The 17,929-nt window shown below is 65.1% G+C and overlaps 2 protein-coding genes across 8 annotated transcripts in view; one reads left to right on the forward strand and one right to left on the reverse strand.

Moving 5' to 3' along the window:
- The window catches only part of BAIAP2 (BAR/IMD domain containing adaptor protein 2), an 82,465-nt gene extending 78,636 nt beyond the window's left edge, over positions 1-3,829 (forward strand). For 4 of the 6 annotated variants that reach the window (XM_055240822.2, XM_055240828.2, XM_055240833.2 and 1 more), the window contains one exon: positions 2,182-2,639. In XM_055240822.2, coding sequence (XP_055096797.1) covers positions 2,182-2,251 — 70 coding nt within the window. In that variant the 3' untranslated portion in view covers positions 2,252-2,639. The other 2 variants (XM_055240827.2, XM_055240821.2) reach the window with 2 other exon arrangements.
- AATK (apoptosis associated tyrosine kinase) overlaps positions 3,689-17,929 on the reverse strand; it is a 47,711-nt gene continuing 33,470 nt past the window's right edge. For both annotated transcript variants that reach the window (XM_055240819.1, XM_055240820.2), the window contains exons 3-14: positions 17,672-17,816; positions 15,093-15,172; positions 14,421-14,539; positions 14,212-14,299; positions 13,113-13,246; positions 11,567-11,651; positions 11,364-11,485; positions 9,854-10,003; positions 6,864-9,480; positions 6,599-6,746; positions 6,036-6,278; positions 3,689-4,844 (exon numbers count right to left, since the gene is read on the reverse strand). In XM_055240819.1, coding sequence (XP_055096794.1) covers positions 4,804-4,844; positions 6,036-6,278; positions 6,599-6,746; positions 6,864-9,480; positions 9,854-10,003; positions 11,364-11,485; positions 11,567-11,651; positions 13,113-13,246; positions 14,212-14,299; positions 14,421-14,539; positions 15,093-15,172; positions 17,672-17,816 — 3,972 coding nt within the window. In that variant the 3' untranslated portion in view covers positions 3,689-4,803. The remainder of the gene's footprint in view (positions 4,845-6,035; positions 6,279-6,598; positions 6,747-6,863; positions 9,481-9,853; positions 10,004-11,363; positions 11,486-11,566; positions 11,652-13,112; positions 13,247-14,211; positions 14,300-14,420; positions 14,540-15,092; positions 15,173-17,671; positions 17,817-17,929) is intronic.

Consider the following 17,929-nt stretch of genomic DNA (forward strand, 5'->3'; position numbering starts at 1 on the left):
GACACAGCATTTGCAGCCCCAGCCCCAGGGTCCTCAGAGCCACCCAGTGTGGATGGTTCAGTGCGCTCCCTCTGGTCCCACTGTTCTGGGAGACGAGAAAAATGCAGGTTAGAGAACAGGCCTGCACCAGTGGAGGGCTTCCTACCCCTGCAGCTCCCCGTGGGGTCCAGGCGAGCGATGTGCCTTTGCCACCGACTTTCTGATGAGAATCGGCTGTGATTTGGGGCAGGAGTGAGAACCACACAGCTGTGCTGCCCTCGGCTGTGATCTGGGCCAGATCTAGGACCTTCCCTGTGAACCCACATTTCTTTTTTTCTTTCTTTTTTAAGACAGGGTCTTATTCTGTTACCCAGGCTGGAGTGCAGCGGTGGGAACACAGCTCACTACTGCCTCGACCTCCTGGGTTCAAGCGATCCCCCCACTTCAGCACTTCAGCCCCCCATGGAGCTGGGACCACAGGCAGGCACCACTCTCCCGCACCTGCCTAATTTTTTTTTTTTTTAGAGACTGGCCCACTTTGTTGCCCAGGCTGGTCTTGAACTCCAGGGCTCAAGTGGTTCCTCCTGCTTTGGCCTCTCAGAGTGCTGGGATTCCAGGCAGGAGCCACCACGCCCAACCAGCCCCATTTCTAATCTCCTCAGAGCTCCCTCCGGACCCTGGGCCTGCGTAGGAACTCGGGGCACACAGTACTTCCCTAGGAGTGGGTCTAGCCTGGCAGGCAGACAGGGCATGGGCAGACATCACTGATGGAGGTGGAATCCTCACCAGCGGGCCCCTAGGCAGCCCCTACCCAGGCCCCATGAAGGGCAAAGCTGCACAGATCAAAGCTGAAAAAAGCCGGGGATCTAGCAGACCCTGAGGCTCCAGCACGTTGAGAGTAGATCAAAAGATCCTTTCAGCCGGATGCCAATGCTTAGACGCCATCTGGGAGTCTGGGAGCCTTCCGCAGACCCGTCAGTCTCTTCCACATACTTTATTCTCTTAAAAACTCAGTCTGTAGTGTTTCAGGTTCTTAGAAAACAAAGTCCTCAGGAGGGCTTAGGGAGCTGCCTCTGTCCTGCGTCTCTTCCTGGGCAGCTGGACGGAGTCCTGCCTGCCCACCCCAGGGTTTGCTTCCAGCTGTCTGTGCCTCTTCCTGGGCAGCTGGATGGAGCCCTGCTGGCCTGCCCTGGGGGTTGCTCCTGGCTGCCTGTGCCTCTTCCCGGGTAGCTGGACGGAGTCCTGCCCGCCTGTCCCCAGGGTTTGCTCCCGGCTGCCCGGGCTCCTGTGGACCCAGCTGTGCCAGAGGTGACTCCGCTCCAGGTAATGGCTCGAGAGTCCAAGCACAGCTTTGCCAGAGCACAGTCCCGTCCCTGCTGCGTCTTCGTGTCTACGTGCCATCTGTGCTGTCACCCTTGGAGCTGCCTGACATCCCCCATCCTGTCCTATGCTGTCCCCTCCGGGGGTGGGGACTCCAAAGAGAAAGGCCCAGGCGCCCCTCTCATCCGTGCTCATCTTGTTCCATTTCAACTTCTTGTCTCGAGTTGTATTTGTGCATCAGCTGTGGCCCCGGGGATATGGGGGAGGGCGCGGCACCCCTCCGGGAACAGGTGGCTGAGCCCAAAGCAGGGGAACCACTGTCTGGTCAGGGGATGGCCAACTGCTCTGCAGGGCCCATGGGTGTCCATCTGCAGCCCTATGGGAGCTGCGAGCCTAACCTGCCTTCTCTGGATGCCCCCATGCCAGGTCTGGGCTGGGCGTTCTGCCAAGCTGTGTCCCTGGGTGTGGGCCTGGCCTGGTGGGGGAGCCACCAAACTGGTGTGTGCCCGGTTCAGGCCTGTCTTGAGTCCACAGCCTCAGTGGGGATGTCGGCCCCTCAATGGGAGGTTGCGGTTGGTCTGCCCCGCCCCACCCTGCCCACCCACGCTGCTGGGAGGGTGATGGATAGGGGTGGGGGCACCCTGCCTTGTCTAGGGCATGTAGGGTGAGCTGAGGGTAATGGACTTGGGGGTCAGGCAGCCTTGCAGACAGCACCTGGCCCTCCCTGCCCCGCAAAGCAGCCTCTGTTGTCTGCGAGCTCTGTGTCCTGAGATCGGCCCATAGGCATCCAGCACTGGGGATCCCTGGGGCATCGGGCAGCCCAGGTGGCACAATTCACCCGTGGCTTCTGCCCTAAATTAAAACCACGTTTTTCTCTTTCAGGAATCCCTTTGCCCACGTCCAGCTGAAGCCAACAGTGACCAACGACAGGTCTGCCCCCCTCCTCAGCTGATGGCCACATCTGCAGCACTGCCCATCGGGTGGCTTCCCCCGCCCTCCCCATGTAGCCTGTTCTGTCGTCATCTGTGCGTTCCTGTTGAGAGAACATCCCGGCCCCAGCTGCCTGGCCTTGTCCCACTTGAGTCTGGCCTGGACTGGATTCCAGCTGTTCTAGGCAGGGCCGGGCAGAGTGGGGGGCACAGGCCTCTGAAGGGCGAGACCCAATGGCTGCGCTGCCCAGGGCTGAGGGGCTGCCTCTTGTGGGTACACACCTCTGGTCACATGGCCGTGGAGCCCTGGGTGCCCCTGAGTTAAGGGAGGACATTTGGCCAGCTGGTGGCTGGGAGGGGAGCCCGGCTGCCCTGCTGCTTCTCCTGCCTAATAAACAGGCTCCTCCTGCACCAGGTGTGATCTGTCCGCCCAAGGGCCAGAAGGCTGGGAGCACGGGGATGGGAGTGCCCGCACCCTGGCTGGAAGATGAACGTCCCATAAGCACGTAATTCCCTGCAGGTCCAGCAGCTGCACCTGGAGTGTGGGGTCTGGTCCCTCCCCATGCCCCTCGGTGGGGCTCTCTTGGGCCCCTCACTCCCACTGGCAATGTCACAAGGGCCTCCCCAGGCCTCTCCTGCCTCTGGGCAGGCCCCAGCCCTCCTCCCTACCCAACCTTCCATCCAGAACCTTGCTGCCAGGGCCTCCCAGCTCGCTCCTGTGGCCAAAGGCCAGCTGTCAGGTGCTATGCGGGGTCACCAGCAGGGTGCCCACTGGCAGGTGGGGGCTTCCCTGCTCCTGGGCTCTGCCCCAGGACTCCTGGGTGGACCTACCCCACCCACCTGTGCTGACTCCTGCAGGCACTGGGGAGCTCTGCTGGAATTGGGGGTTTTAAAACTTCATTAGCAGATTTGTGCTCTTCAATACTGTTAGGTGAAATACAAATGTGGTGAGCTGCAGTGGTGACAACAGCCCTTACCTGGGGAGGTGTCTCCAGCAGAGCTCACTCCCATCTACAGCCACTCACACCCCGGGGACAGGAAGCTGTAGAGTTGGCAGGCCAGGAGGGCAGCTGAGAGCTGGCCAGCGGAGGGTGCAGGGGAGCCTAGCTGTGCTCAACTCTCCTGCCTCCGCCTTCCGCCCTGGGCCCGACATTGCCCTCAGAAGGGCAGGGAGGAGGCTGTCCTGGAGAGGCCTGTAGGTCCTCTCTCTTCACCCGTCCCTACCAGGCCAACTTGGCCTGCAGGAAGGGAGACCTGCAGGGATCTGCCCCTGCGCCCCCAGACACAGCAGGGCCAGAACACCATCCCCTCCCCCAGGGTGTGCTGAGGACAGTGGGGAGGAGAGGGACAGCTTCCTCCTGGCCCCAGGAAGGGCTGTCATCGGGTTCCTACCCCAGCCACGGCACAGCCCCTCCCGTCCAGGACTTTATTGGCAGACCTCAGAAGACGACACACAAAGGTTTCTTTTTTTCTTAGCTTCATTTCTCTTAAAAAATAAGGAAGAAGAAAACATTGCACCAGCGTTCTAAGCCTCAAACAAAACACAAAACAAACCCCCCTGCGAAGCAACAATAAACTTTACATCTCTTTGGCAACAATAACTTAAAATCACCCAACTTCCATTCACTCCAACCACAGCAGTTAGTTACAAAAATATTCCCTGTGCTGCCCTGCCCCCAGCTCCACCCCTTCCCCACCATCCCTCTCCCTGTAGGCCGGAGCCCCCCAACACTGACCGGGGCATGGGCCCCACTCTCCTTTGGTAGCTGGGGCACAGGACCAGATAGTGCCCTGCAGCAGGGAGCTGCCTGCAGGGTCCTGCCAAGGGCACCTCTAGAACAGGGCCCACGGCGGCAGGAGCGCAGCCTGGAAGCCCCCTCCACCCCTGATCTTTTTGGTTGCCCACCATGGCCACAGCAGGACCCAGGTGGGAGCAGCCTATTCCCTGTGGGAAGGGTGGGCTTACGGGTCTAGCTGAGTCAGTGAAGGGGAAACAGCCACGGACTTTGAGATAAGGGCAGCGGAAACAGGACCGACACAGGCACCCAGGGCCACTCCTTGCCCTGAGCCACCAGGAACCAGACAAGGGCGGGGGCATGGGGTGGGAAGAGGCTCACAAACCTGCCAGTGTCTCAGGGCCATGCCTCGTCCTGTTTTAAGTGTCCTGTGAGCACACCGGAGGAGCTGCCGGACGGGCCATGTGGGGCCTCTGAGGCCAGGCAGCCAGCAGCGGCAGGCAGGGTGGAGGGTGGGGGCTGCCGTGCCCAAGGGCACTGGCCCCTTTTGAGTGTGTATGTGTGTACAGACACCCACTGTGGCTCCAGGCGTCCCCAGCGGCTAGCAGCAAACCCAAAAGCCCAGACGAATTCTGCCTCTGGGGCGGAGCATGGCCGATCTACCGTCCAGGGCCTCTCATCCCACGGGCTTCTCCAGGACACCGTGTGGGGCAGAGGCACCCGAATCTGCTGCCAACAGCCACCAGGATGTGGTCCCCACCTTCTCGGTCACCATCCTCGCTGCTGCCTGGCAGGGGCTCCGGTGACGCCAGCCTCGAGGGGCAGGAGCTGCCCAGGTCTCAAGCCTCTTTACTCTCACTCCCGGCACCTGCTTTGGGTCCTGGCAAGCAGGACAACAAAGTGAACACAGGGTCCTGAGACACCAGGGCTGCCTCCCCTGCAACTCCCACCTGGCCTCCATCCCTGGCCCACATACAGGCCAGGCCCCTTCCCTACAGCAGATCTGGCTGTGTCTAGGTGAGAGAGGGACCAATTTCTCCCACTCCTGTCACTGGACCCAGGCCAACAACACTCAGCAAATGCCTCCGAGTCCTGTTTTACACATAAGGAAACTGAGGGCCGGGCGCGGTGGCTCACGCTTGTAATCCGAGCACTTGGGAGGCCGAGGCGGGTGGATCACGAGGTCAGGAGATCGAGACCACGGTGAAACCCTGTCTCTACTAAAAATACAAAAAATTAGCCGGGCGTGGTGGTGGGCGCCTGTCGTCCCAGCTACTCGGAGAGGCTGAGGCAGGAGAATGGCGTGAACCCAGGAGGCGGAGCTTGCAGTGAGCCGAGACTGTGCCACTGCACTCCAGCCTGGGTGACAGACCGAGACTCCGTCTCAAAAAAATAAAAAAATACGGAAACTGAGGCCTGAACAGGAAGGGGATGGCCAAGGTCATGCAGTGGCCTCCTGGTGACCTGCCTGCTTGTTCAGCCACACAGGGGGCACCCTGCACCAGGGGTGAGGCTGACAAGCCCTTCCCCCAAGGCTGCAGCCACAGGCCAGGACAGCTAGGGAAGAGGAAGATGGCAGGGGGCCTTCTCCGAGGAGGTAGGCACTTGTCAGACACGTGGGCAGGGGCTGTAGGGGTAGAGACACCTGGCAGAGATGAGCCCAGCCTGGGGTGGGTGGATAGTGGAGGGCCATGGCCAGGAGCGGTGGCTCAGGCCCCCAGCAGGGCTCCACCTGGGCACTATGGGGCCTGGGTCTACAGGGACATCTAGCTGGGAAGGTTCTGGTGGGAGGGGCTGCCACAGGTCTGGGGGGTAGGGTCAGGCAGAAGAGAGCCAAGTACAGGGAGAAGGCAGGGGCCTGAAGGCTAGGCGAGGGCCAGGCGAGGGCCAGGCGAGGGCCAGGCGAGGGCCAGGCGAGGGCCAGGCTAGGTCTGGGGCCGGGAAGGGGCGGGGCGGGGCGGGGCAAGGCCAGGCTGGCCCGGCCCAAGACCTAGACAGAGAGTCCCCACCCTCGGAGCTCCGTGTCCTGCCTCTCGCGTGCCCTTCCGCCACAGCCCCGCCCGGGCCTCACCTCTCATGGACTCGGCGTCCGAGTCAGACACGTGCGTGATAGAGAAGCGGGACGTGGACGGGGACGTGGACGGGGACGGGGACGGGGACGTGGACGCGGGCAACACCGTGAAGCGCGAGAACGGAGCGGGCGTGGGCGTGGGCGTGGGCGCGGCCGGGGCGCGTGCAGCTTGGTCTAGGGCCATGGCGAAGGCTGCCTTGGGCGGCATCAGCGGGAAGTCGTCGTCCCACGCGAACCCACTACCTGCAACCCAGGTCGCGGCGTCACTCGCGCCCACAGCCTGGGACCCCGTCCGGCCCTGCTCCCACAGTCATGGGCCTGGCCCCGCCTCCCATGATGTCACGGGCCCAGGCCCCACCTCCCATGCAGCAGGGACCAGGCCCCGCCTTCCGTGACGTCACGTACCAGCCCCGCCTCCCATGACGACACGGGCCAAAGCCCGCCTCCCACACGTCAAGGACCAGGTGCTCCTCCCATGTCACAAATCAGGACCCGCCTCCCACACAGCATGGACCAGGCCCTGCCTTCCGTGACGTCACGGGCCCGGCCCCGCCCCTGCTCACCCTCTTCCGCTGTGGAGCCATCTGGGGAGCCATCAGCCTGCTGCGGCCAGTTGGGGGCGCTGGGAGAGCTGGGGCTCCCCGTAAGGAACGTGGGGGGCGATTCCTTAGCGCCCAGGAAGGGTTCCCCGAGCTCCCGGGTGGGGCTTTCCTGGAGGGATCAGAGAGCACCAGGTAGCTCGGCCTCCAGGAGCCGCGGCCGCCCCCACCCCTTCCTGCGGGAGCGCGACCCCCAGCTCCAGGCAGACCTCAGGTGGTGGCAGCCCACCTGGTCAAAGAGGTAGACGGTGACGTCGTCGAAGAAGGACACGGCCTTCTTCTTGCGTTCCAGGTCCTCGCAGAAGGCCTCGGACAGCAGGCTGGGCATCTTGAGCAGGCTGCGCAGGTTGCGCGCGCTCTGGCTCTCAGCCACCACCACGGGCACCGCCGGTGCCTCCTCTTCGCTGTCCTCGCTAGGCTCCTGGACGCTGTAGCAGCGGAGCTCCTCGTCAGACTCGTCGCTGTCCTCACTGTCCTCCTCCTCCTCCTCCGGCCGGCCCTCCAAGGCCGCAGGGAGGCTGGGCAGAGCTAGGCGGAGTGGGGCTCTGGGGGTGCCTGGGCCCCCCAACCGCTTTTGTGGGGCCGGCCCTGACAACAGTCCTGGGGGCCCCTGGAACTCAGAGCTGTTGCCTTCTGATCTCAGCGGAACCGGGGTCAGCAGGAAAAACTGGGAGCAGCTGGGGCTGGGCCCAGGCGGCACCTCAGCTGGGCCTTGGGGCTCCAGAGGCTCTGAGCCCGAGGGGCAGGTGCTGGGCTCTGGGGAGGACCCTTCAAGCCGCAGCGGTGGGGGCAGCACCTCCCCCGGGCCAGAGCCTTGTGCCTCCCCGGAAACCCCAGGCCTGAGGGAGGCCTGCTCAGACGGCTGCCCAGTACTCGGCAGGCCCAGCTCTGGCCCGGGGGCTTGGTCCCCGCCGCACTTCTTCTCTGGGCCTGAGGTGGGCTCGGCCTCAGCCTCCAGGTCTGAGAAGTAGGCAGAGTCTCGGTAGGGATTCTTCTCGTTGAGGCCACTGAGGGAGGTGAAGAGCCGCCTCTCGGGCCCGGGGCCCTCGCCCTCTGAGGCCAGCTCTGCAAAGACCTGGGGCTCACACCCTTCCTGTGCCTCCTTGAGCACAAACTCGGGGGACTCATAGTTCTCGGTGTCATAGCCACTGTCCAGCGCTCGGGGCAGCCCTCCAGAGGGGCCGGCGGCGGACGGGCTGAAGACTTCATAGCCACCATCACTGGCTGAGGACGGGATGTCCAGGGAGTCCAGGGAGTCGGGGGTCCCCACCTGCTTCTGCAGAGAGCGGAAGGCTGGCACCACATCCGGCCTCTCAGCCTGCAGGCCGTCACTGGACGTGTCGGTGAAGATGCCCGAGGTGGCCTCAGCGGTGTCCTCGTCCTCACTGCTGGGTGCCTCCACCTCGGGGGAGCTGCTGCCGCCATTCAGGGCGGAAGCCAGCTTGGTGGCAGACACTTCACCACCAGTGGCAGGCGTGGGCGAGTCAGGCAGGGCGTCAGGGGCGTCGGGGGCACTAGCCTCCTCCGAGGGAAGTGGGGCTCCCTCCTGGGATGGGGAGGGGACAGAAGGAAGGGGCAGGCAGGGTCCGGCGGTGCCCTCAGCCTCCGTGGCAAGCTTGGGCTCTGCCTGCGGGTGGTCCCCCCCACTACCGGCTCTCTCTGTCCAGGAGGGTGTGACCAGGCAGGGAGCAGGTGCCAGGCCCTGGGCAGGGCATAGATGAGGAAGGCTGGGGCAGCAGCCTGACTCCTGGGCAGAGGCTGCCTGGAGCCCAAGCAGAGGCTCTCCAGGGTATGCTGGCTCGGGGGAGGCCCGTGGGGTCTGCTTTGGACTGGGGCAGCCCTCAGCGTGGCAGCCAACAGAGCTGGGGTCCCAGGACTCTGGACAGCGGCTGCCGCTGTTGTTGTTGGCTGACACGTTGGAGCGCCAGTGTCCGCGCTGGGCAGCCCTCCGCGCTCCCACCTCCTCCAGCTTATCCTCGCCGGTCAGCGGCAGCGGCGGTGCCCCTGAGCTCCCCAAGGGGGACGTGCCCAGTGGGTCCTCGAAGAAGGGCGGACAGAAGGCGGCCACGCCCCAGTCTGCATCCTCGGCTCCGCCCTCCGCCAGCCTCAGGGGCCCCGCCGAGGGCGAGGGCGAGCGTGAGGGGCAGAGCGGGTCCCGTGCCAAGCTTCTGCGAGGGTAGCAGTCGCCGCGGCCCCAGGGGACGTCGACGGGTGGCCCGTGGCCCAGCAGCGGCTCCATGGCCAGCGAGACAGCCGTGCTGCCGTCAGAGTCGTCGTCCTGGTCCGCGGTGGCAGGTGGACTGGGGGCGCAGCCGGCGCAGTCAGGGTCGTGGCCGGCGGCGGGCGCGGCCTCCTCTAGGCGGATGAAGTACTCGCTGCCCAGCGACGGGCTGTGCGCGCTGAGCACCGGAACCACGCCCGGGGGCGCGCCGTCAGGGGCGCACAGCTCCTGCAGGCGTGCGGTGCGGCCCGGGCTCAGCGTGGCCGGGAAGGCCTCCGCGCCACGGCCCGCCTCCCACTTGTACTCAAAGTTGAGGCCTCGGCTGGTCTCTGTCACCGTCAGCACGTCGTCGCCGTCCGCGTGGAAGCCGTCGCCCGCGAACTGCTCCAGCAGCGGGAAGGACGAGGCAGCTGCGAGCTCCACCACGCCACCCAGCATGGGCCCCGCCATACCGGGCCCGGGCCCCACGCCGCCCCCGCCGGGCCGCAGAGAGCGCCAGCGCCGTTCAAACTCCTCCTCTGCTTCGGTGGCGCCCTTGGCACACAGGTAGGACAGCAGCAGGTGCACCTCCTCGGCTGTGGGCCGCTGCTCCGGCTGCAGCCAGCAGAACTGCATCACCTCGTACCTGCGAGGAGGTCCCATGGGGGCCACATCAGAGGCAACGCTGGCCAGGAACGCGTCTCTGGAGCAGGGATGGGGTTCCCCTAACTCCCAGTGTCTTGGGGGCGTTAAGGGTATCTCCCACTTGTCACCCCAAATCTGCCAAGGCAAGCCCAGCAGCGTGGGAGCAGGAGGTGGGCTGGGCACTTCCCTTAAGCCTTCCCTCCCTGTACACAGGGGTACAGGGGTGCAGAGGTGGCGGGTGGAGGCCCTACCAGAGGGGAGGGGAGACCAGGGAGGGCTGGAACCCCAGGGGGTCAGGGTGAGCCGCCTCTGCCTGGGGATCAGGATACCCCATCTCGGCCTGGCTGTCCGGGACAGGGCGGTGGGGCCCTCACCAGCGGTCCGACAGGGTCAGCTGCAGCTGGGGCTTGGGCAGCTTGAGCTGCTGCTCCCGGACCGCGTACGCCAGCACCTGCTGGTCCGAGTGCTGGGGATAGGGCTGCGTGCCCAGCTCAAAGAGCTCCCAGATGGTCACGCCCAGGGACCTGTGGGGCGACAGCCATGAGCCAGGGCTGGGCACAGCCTGCCACAGCAAGGGCCGCGCAGGATCCCCGGGGAGCCGAATGGGGCAGCTCCCGCCATCACGCCAGTGCCTCAGGACCAGGGCCTTGTACCATACCAGCCGCCCCTCCCTGAGGACAGCCCTTCCTTTCAGCAGGCAATGTGCACCCTGCCAGGCCTAAGCCCAGCACCTGTGAAGCCTGCACATAAAAGCCAGGCTGGCCGAATCCATCTGTTTGTCCGCTCATTCATTCATTCACTGATGCACTGAATGCCCAGTGTGGGAGCTGCCCTGGGGGAGCTGGAGGGTGGCCTTGGAGCCCAAAGCAGGGTAGGGCCCACACCAGCAGGGGGCTGAGGGAGGGGGAGGGAGGGGATGCCTCAGGCCAGCATGGGCAGGGCCAGGTAACAGACAGGGGTGCACAGAGCATTCGGGCGGGTAGGGTAACTGGGGTCTCCTTCCTGTGAGCTGTAGCTTCACCCAGCCACTTTGGTCCCTGGCTGTCCCAAGAGGCTGCAGAGTGAGACAGAGGTGATTTGGCAAGACGTCACCATGACCTTGGCCAGAGCCCTGTGACTGGAGACCCCAGCCAGCAGTGGGGTGGGCAGGCCAGGAAGGGGCACCTTGGTGGAGAGGTGAGGAGGGGACAGTGTCCATGATGGGGCACAGTCAAGTGGCTTAGGGGAGGCCCCAAAAGCTCAGGGAGGGGGCCTGGCCCATGGGATCTGAGAGTTCCCAAAAAGCAGAAGGTAGCCAGACCGAAGCCTGGGAGTGGTGGGGGCAGTGGGGGAAGCAGCAGAGGTGAGGGCAGGAAGGGGTGCCCACCCCGGGGCAGACCACTCCCCTGGGTGGCTCGGCCCTGCCCCTTCAGAGGCTGCACCAGGTGTGAATGAACGCTTCGGGCTGGGCACTCAGGATGGGGGCTTCCAGGCTGCAGTCGTGGGAGATCCCAGCACCCCCACCGTCAGCCCCTCTGCCTGGCACGGCCTGACCTACACTCCCGTGAAGGCAGCCAACGCCCCACCCAGACCCTCTCCCCAGGGACAGGTACTCACCAAGGCCTCCATCCCAGGACAGACCCCCCGGCATGCTGAGGACGGGCTTTTGGCCCTGTATGTATGTATGCTCTGACCCCACCCTGGGGTCCCTGGGGCACCCTGTCAGGGTGGTATCTCCACCAGTGTGGGGTCGCCTCCCAAGCAGCCACTTGGGCCACTGGCGTGTGGCCACTACAGGTGGCTCCAGCAGCCCCCCAACCTCACTACTCGTGGCCATGATTTGACATGGGTGGGCAGGTGGCACTCGGCCTCAGCCCCTCACGGTGCCACCAGGGCTGCACTCACCACACATTCCCGCTCTTGGTCTGGTCCACGACGAGCAGGTTGCTGTGCACCTCGTCCACTAGCTCCGGCGCGATCCAGCGCAGAGGCACCCACAGCTGGTCGGCGGTCACGAAGTAGTCTTCCTGTTGGCACAGGGACGGGTCACCCCTGCCGGTGCCGGCCCCGCCCCTCATGCCCAGCCCAGCCCACCCCACCCCACTCACTCTGTACTTGCAGTGAGCCAGGCCATAGTCACCGATCTTCACCGTCAGGTCAGCCGTGAGCAGGCAGTTCCGCAGGGCCAGGTCGCTGCAGGCAGGGTCAGGGTCAGGGTCAGGGTCAGGGGCAGCAGGGTGTGCTGGGCGGGGGCGGGGGTAGGGTCAGCAGGGCATGCCAGGTGGGGGCATCCAGCACAGGGGTCCTTTGCCAACACTTAGATGGCTTACAGTCCAGGCTGGAAGGGGCGTTGGAGACACTGCCACCCCCCACCCCTGCCCAGGGCCCTACCCTGTGCCCAACCCTGAGACCTGGGGAGGGACCATGTGCGTGGGCCTCAAATGTTACAGTGCAGACAAGAATGGGGCCTAGAGAGGATGAGGACCTGCCGGAACCCACCCGGACCCATCCACGCTTCTCCAGGACCCTCTCCTCCTAGCTCTACTACGCTATCACCCTCAGCTCCCCAGGAGGTGGGAATTGATGGGGAAACTGAGGCCTGGAGTGTCCCAGGGGTCCTGCCGGCTGCCAGAGTTGTTTCAGGGTCCAGCCCTGCCATGCCCACTCAGAGCTGGAGCTCACTCTCACTTGAGCCACCACTGGCCCCAGGGTTGGGTAGGGTCTGGAGAGAACGCGGGTTACCCCTGGCACTACCTCCAACCCAGCCTGCCTTGGCTGCTGGCTTTGACCCCCTGCCTGGCTGGTCACGTGGGTGTGAGGAGGCACAGGGTACTGGGTAGATATTACCACACCTGCCGTATTACTTCTGTGCTCAGGACTCAGGGTGGGGACAGAGGCCAACCCAGCCTGTCCCTCCCCACATAAAGCCCATGTCTGTGTGCCAGGGGATCGCTACAGGGCCACATGTCCTAGGGCTATGGGGTGGGATGGGGTGGGGTGGGGTGGGGTTGGGGGCAGGGCAGCTGGGGCCCGGCAGGCAGGTCGGGAGGCTGGCAGCTGCCCTCTTCAACAAAATCACTGATGCTGGAGTCGCCTGAGTCATCACTCAGCACCAGGATATTGTTGGAGAGGACGGCCATGCGGCATCTGGGGCTGACGGGGCCGCGTGTCCTTCGCCACTTCTTCCAGCATGTCCCCCCGGGGTCCCCAGGGGCTGGGCATCCTGGCCCCAGCAGGACAGAACCCTCCCTCCAGGGTTCTGTGAAGCAGGGCCTGCTAAGCCCTCCCTTTGGGGCTTGAGGGGGACAGAGTGTGGGGTTGGTGTGGGGCTGCAGGATGGTGGCTGACTGCCTCGAGGACAGAGAACAGGTCAGCTCGACAGCACGCGTTTCTTCGTCTAAACCTGCAAAGTGGGTGTCAAACCATTGTCTTCCCAATTTTTCAAAAACGTCATAAAATCCCTCTGCATAGTGGTTGTTTGATGCTGCATGAGATGAACCTGGCCGGTCCTCTCAACCCCCTTGAGGCAGGACCTGCCCTATGCCCTTCCTTCAGGGGAGGGGCTGAGGCACAGAGAGGGCTCCAGTCCAAGGATTATAGCAGGGAGGGGCCTGGCCTAGGGCTTCCTGGCCACTAGCCTGTGCCCGCCCTCACCTGTGCACATAGTTGTTGCGATGCAGGTGCAGGATGCCACAGGCCACCTCACAGGCCATGCGCTGCAGGGTCAGGGGGTCGGGCGCCATGGAATCCGCCACCCGGCAGCTCCGCAGGTAGCCCTTGAGGTCCCCCTGCAGAAAGGGGGTGTGGCGCAGTCACCAGCAGGCTGGGGACTGGCCACCCTGGGAGGTCCCCACCTACCTCCCCGACTCCTCCACCCCTACCCACAGCTGAGGGACAGCAGCTGCCCAGAGCAGCCCCGCGGCCTGAACAGTGGCCGGCACCCAGCAGTTCCTGGAGAGGGGCCGTGCCCCCCGGGGCTGGGCTGGACTGAAGGCTTCCTCTCCACTGCCCCTCAGCCAGCCCCGGGCAGCAGGAGTCCCTTGGCCTGTGGTAGAGAGAGAAATGCACGGCCCACGTGGATTTGCTTGATGGAGCCTGGAGCTGGTGGTCAAGGGTTGGCCAGCAGCCCCTGAGCTGCCGAAAGCCCAGCCCCTGGGACGGTCAACGTCAGGAGTCCAGATGCCAGCGTGTGAGGGCCCCTGTCCCGAGGGAAGCCAGCAGGGGATCCAGCCCAGCCATGGGCAGCCTCGGCTCAGTGCAGGAGCTGTGTATGTGGAAGGCAGTAGGGGGCAGGTCTCCGGGGTGGGCAGGTCCCCGGTCGGGGTGGGGGGTTGATGGGCAGGCCCAGGACTCCAGGCAGCCTGGGGAAGTGGCCAGGCCCAGCCCCCCGTGGCGAACACAAGCCTGAGTGAGGCCGTGGAGCCCAAGTGGGCCAGTGGCTCCCCCCCAGTTGGCCCAGGATGCCTCCTCCTGAACCACAGGGCACATGGGCAGGTGAGCAAGCAGCTGGCAGCTCCCCGGGGCGCAGGGAGCCCCAGCCCAGGCCTCTTCTGTGCCCAGCCCCTACAGTCCCTCCCCAGTGAGGCTAGGTCTCCCCACGGCCTCCTCTGGAAGGTGGTGGGGCAGGGTCCCTGGGTCTTGGCTTTAGGGAGGATGTGAGGCCCCCAAGGGGGGGGTGGCGCCAGACGCTGGCAGGGCAAGGGAGGGCCCTGGCTCAGCAAAGACCCCAGCGTCCCCCCAGGCAGCAGCTCACCAGCGGGCAGAACTCCATCACCAGCAGGTAGGGTGTCACCTCGGTGCACTGGGCCAGGCACTGGAGCAGGTTGCTGTGCTTCAGGGCCCTGCGGGAGTGGACAGGCGGCCCCTGACTTGGGAGGAGGCGGGGAGGGGGAGGCGGGCCGAGCAGGGGAGGGAGAGGAGGGGGCCGCACATCGCGGGCCTTTGTGCCCAATGGCCTCCCACCTGTAGGGCTGCGCCTCCTCCAGGAACTGCATCTGCTCCTGCACACTGGCACTGGCCTGCAGCTCCTTCACCACCACCTGGGCACTGCTGACGCCAGAGTTCACCTCCCCCAGGAAAACCTGTGGGACAGACAGCATCACCCGAGGCTGCTCTGCCTCCACAGGCCCCGGCTTCCAGGCCTTACTCTTCTCCCACCCACCCCACGCCGGCCTCCAGGACAGGCCCCTTCTCCTCCTGTGCCCAGTCCACTCATTGCAGTGCGAGGTGTAGGTTCCGGATCCCTCCCGACAACCCTCCGGCTGTAATATTCTGAGTCTTTTGTGTTACTCTCCCCTCAAGGTCCCCCGCTGCCCTCTCTCTCTCTGGGGGCTTGAAGTGAGGAAGAGGGACCCAGGTGTCTTGTTTAGGCTGGGGTCGGGGGAAGGCCATGAGCAAGAGGCTGCTCCTCTCCCTCCCAGGGCCCCTCCCCAGGTACCTCTGACCCCAGGACTCCCTAGGGAGAAGGAGATGCAGCCAGACCCTGAGGACCTCCCTGGGGAGGGGTCCAGCAGGGCCCAGAGGCCGAAAAAGGGACCGTCGGGCCTGGGGTGGCTCCTAGGAGGAGCAGGTCTGCAGCCCTGTGTCCCTTCTGCCTTCCAAGCAAGAGCCCTCCCTCCCAGGCGGGACACATACCTTCCCGAACCAGCCATGGCCGATTTCCTTCAGGTACAGGAGGCTGTGCCGGCCCAGGTCCGTGGACTTGAGGAGCTGCACTGTAACCAAGCAGGCGGTTCAGGGACCCAGTGCGGCCTCCGCACCCCTCAGCTTCCTCACCCGGCCCCTGGAGGGGCTGCCCGCTTGGCCTGTTCTGGGGAACTGTCCTGAGTCCCTAGCACCAGCTGGCAACCTTGGGGCCATCAGGAGCCAGGGTCTCTCGAGAGCAGGGGCCGCTGCTTCCCAGAAAAGCCACGGAGCTGCAGTCTCCATCCGGGCATCTTCCTGGCTAGGTCTGGAGAAAGTGCCTGAAGCCACCGGGATAGCCGGGCCGGGGACAGCAGGGCCCAGAGCCGGACCCGTCACATGGGCTGCACCAGGCAGGCAGTGTGGCTGAGCAAGAGGCTGGGGCCATGGCACAGGGAGGGCATTGGAGCGGCCCACCCCCACCCTGCCGCAGGCTGGCATCCCACGCCGGGCGCACCAAAGGCTCCTTTGTTGGGGGCTGCTTGGCACAGCCCCGCACGGAGCACACTGGCCCATTCTCCCCGAGGGCCAGGCCGGGTGAGGTCAGCGGAAGGGTCAGTGAGGCCTGGGAGGAAGGGGCCAGCACTGGCAGAGCCCACTCATGCCTGCCCACGCCCTGAGGGATTCCCCGAATTCTGCTCCCACGCCAACTGCCCAGAGGGCTGACAGGGCTGGGTCTGAGCCTGGCTGCCAGGAGAGCCCAGGGGGAGAGGGCTCCTTCCAGGGCCCAGAGACCCAGAAAATGTAGAGGTGGGGCAGGGCAGAATTGAGCGTGTGGGCTCCCTGGGCGCTGTGTCCTGAGCCCAGCCTGTCTGGACAGCCCTCTCTCACCCTGGGGCGTCCAGGCCCACACTGTCCCTGAACAAGTGTGGGGGTCCTGACCATGGGTGCCAAGACAGTTCAGAGGCCCTGGGCACTGCCGGAGGCAGCGGGCGGCCGTCCTTCTCTGCAGTCCCCAGCGGGTGGGGCCATTGCCCAGGTTTCTCCCCACTAACCTCTGGGGCTACTTTTCTGGCCTCACCCCAATCTCTCTCCTCCCTAGAAGCAGATTCCCCCCAGAAAACTGAAACCAGAGCTGCAAAAGTAGACAGGTAACCAGTGCCTTCTTTCGGGCCCCTGTTCGCCGACCCCCGTCCCCACAACAATCCTCCAGAGGTGGCTCTGAGAATCTTTGGGGGCCAGGCACATACCTGCCCCTGGACCCAAGGGCAGTACCCCCTCGGATGGTCCCTGGCAGCTCGCAGCAGGGTCAGCACAGGGCTCAGGGACCCCCACAGCCATCCGGGAAGGTCAGAGGGCCTCATGCGCTGAGTGGGTGGCTGCAGTCCTCCGCACCCGGCCACAGATGTGCTCAGAGCTCAAGTGCCAGCCCTGATTCCTGCCTAACTGGGAACCTGTCCTCCAGGAGATGGGGCAGAGTAGGACAGGTGTTGAGGCCTGGCTCCAAAGCTGGGGGCTGGGAGCTGGGGGCCCTCTCTAGGTCCCAGACCAGTACCTTGGGCCTCTCAGCCCACGATGTAGGCCGGGCTCTCAGGGTCCAGCCAGGCACAGTTCATAGCCAGCTCTCAGGGTCCAGCCAGGCACGGCTCAGAGCAGCTGAGGCGGCCTGCATGGCACCGCGGTAACAGGCCCTGGTGCCAACAGAGCCCCAACAGGGCTGGCAGGGGCCCCTCCCAGTGGCCTGACGCCCCTCCTGCCTCTGTGTTCCCAGAGGAGCTGGGGGTGGGCAGTGATGGGGGAAGCCCCAGGCTAGAAGCTTCCTGGGAGGGGGCCTGAGATCTGATAGCTCTGGAGGGACCCCCCACCCACCACCCAGGCTCCAGGACAGAACTGGGAGGTCCTGAAGCCTGGCCATTCACCCTCAGCCTCCCTAGCACATCCGCCCCATGTGAGTGGTCGGCCTAGAACCCTAGCATGGGGGCAGATGAGGCTGCGGCTGAGGCCCTGCCTGCACCTGCTCTCCTGGGTCAGCCTCACCCCTCGGCCCCTCCTCCCAGCCTGAGTGAAAGGCCAATTCACCACCCACCCACACGGGCCCCACCAGTGCCCCTCCTCCCACCATGCACAATGGAACCCGTGTCCCTGAAGGACTGGCGCTCAAGGGGGCAGGAATGTGGGGTCAAGCATCCCTGGACTGCAAAAGAGCCCCTGCCCCCAGCACATGGCCATGTCCAGGACCAGAGAGCCCGTATCCCTGCCCCGGTGCCCACCCCTGCCCCTGTGCACAGCAGCCCCTTGGGCAGGGGAGGCTGGAGGCCGAGGGCTGTCCTGGACCCTGCCAACACCTGGCCGGCCCCCAGGCCCAGGAGAAAGAGGTGCATGCACCTTTGGCCCCACAGTGCAGCCTGTGACGCAGCCACAGGGAGTCCAGGGCTGCACACTGCGTCTACCCCACAGGCCACTCCCAGCCCTGTGCTGCCCCCGCACCAGAGCTGAGTCTTCCGGTCTCCCTGGCTCCCCCAGGTCACACCCAATGCCCAGCACCTGGGCCCCGGAGGGAGGCCAACCCCATCTCCCCACCCAACCCTCACCTGAGCGCCCAGGCTGCTTGGCCATGGGCAGGGAGACCTCCGTGAGTGGCAGGACGTACACATCGGGCCCGTTCTGTGCTGCCGTGGCCAGGGAGCCCTGCGCCAGGTCGGCCGCGTACTCATCCCCCTCCGCATTCTCAAACTCCTGTGGGCCGGGCCGGGCATGAGCGGGGCTTCTCGCAGGTGGAGGAAGGGTGTGGCTGGGCCTGGAAAGGCCCCTTTCTTCCAGGGCCCAGCTCCCAGGGCAGGGCAGGAGGG

This window comes from Symphalangus syndactylus, chromosome 14 (assembly GCF_028878055.3).
Source record: "Symphalangus syndactylus isolate Jambi chromosome 14, NHGRI_mSymSyn1-v2.1_pri, whole genome shotgun sequence".
Taxonomy (NCBI): Eukaryota; Metazoa; Chordata; class Mammalia; order Primates; family Hylobatidae; genus Symphalangus; species Symphalangus syndactylus.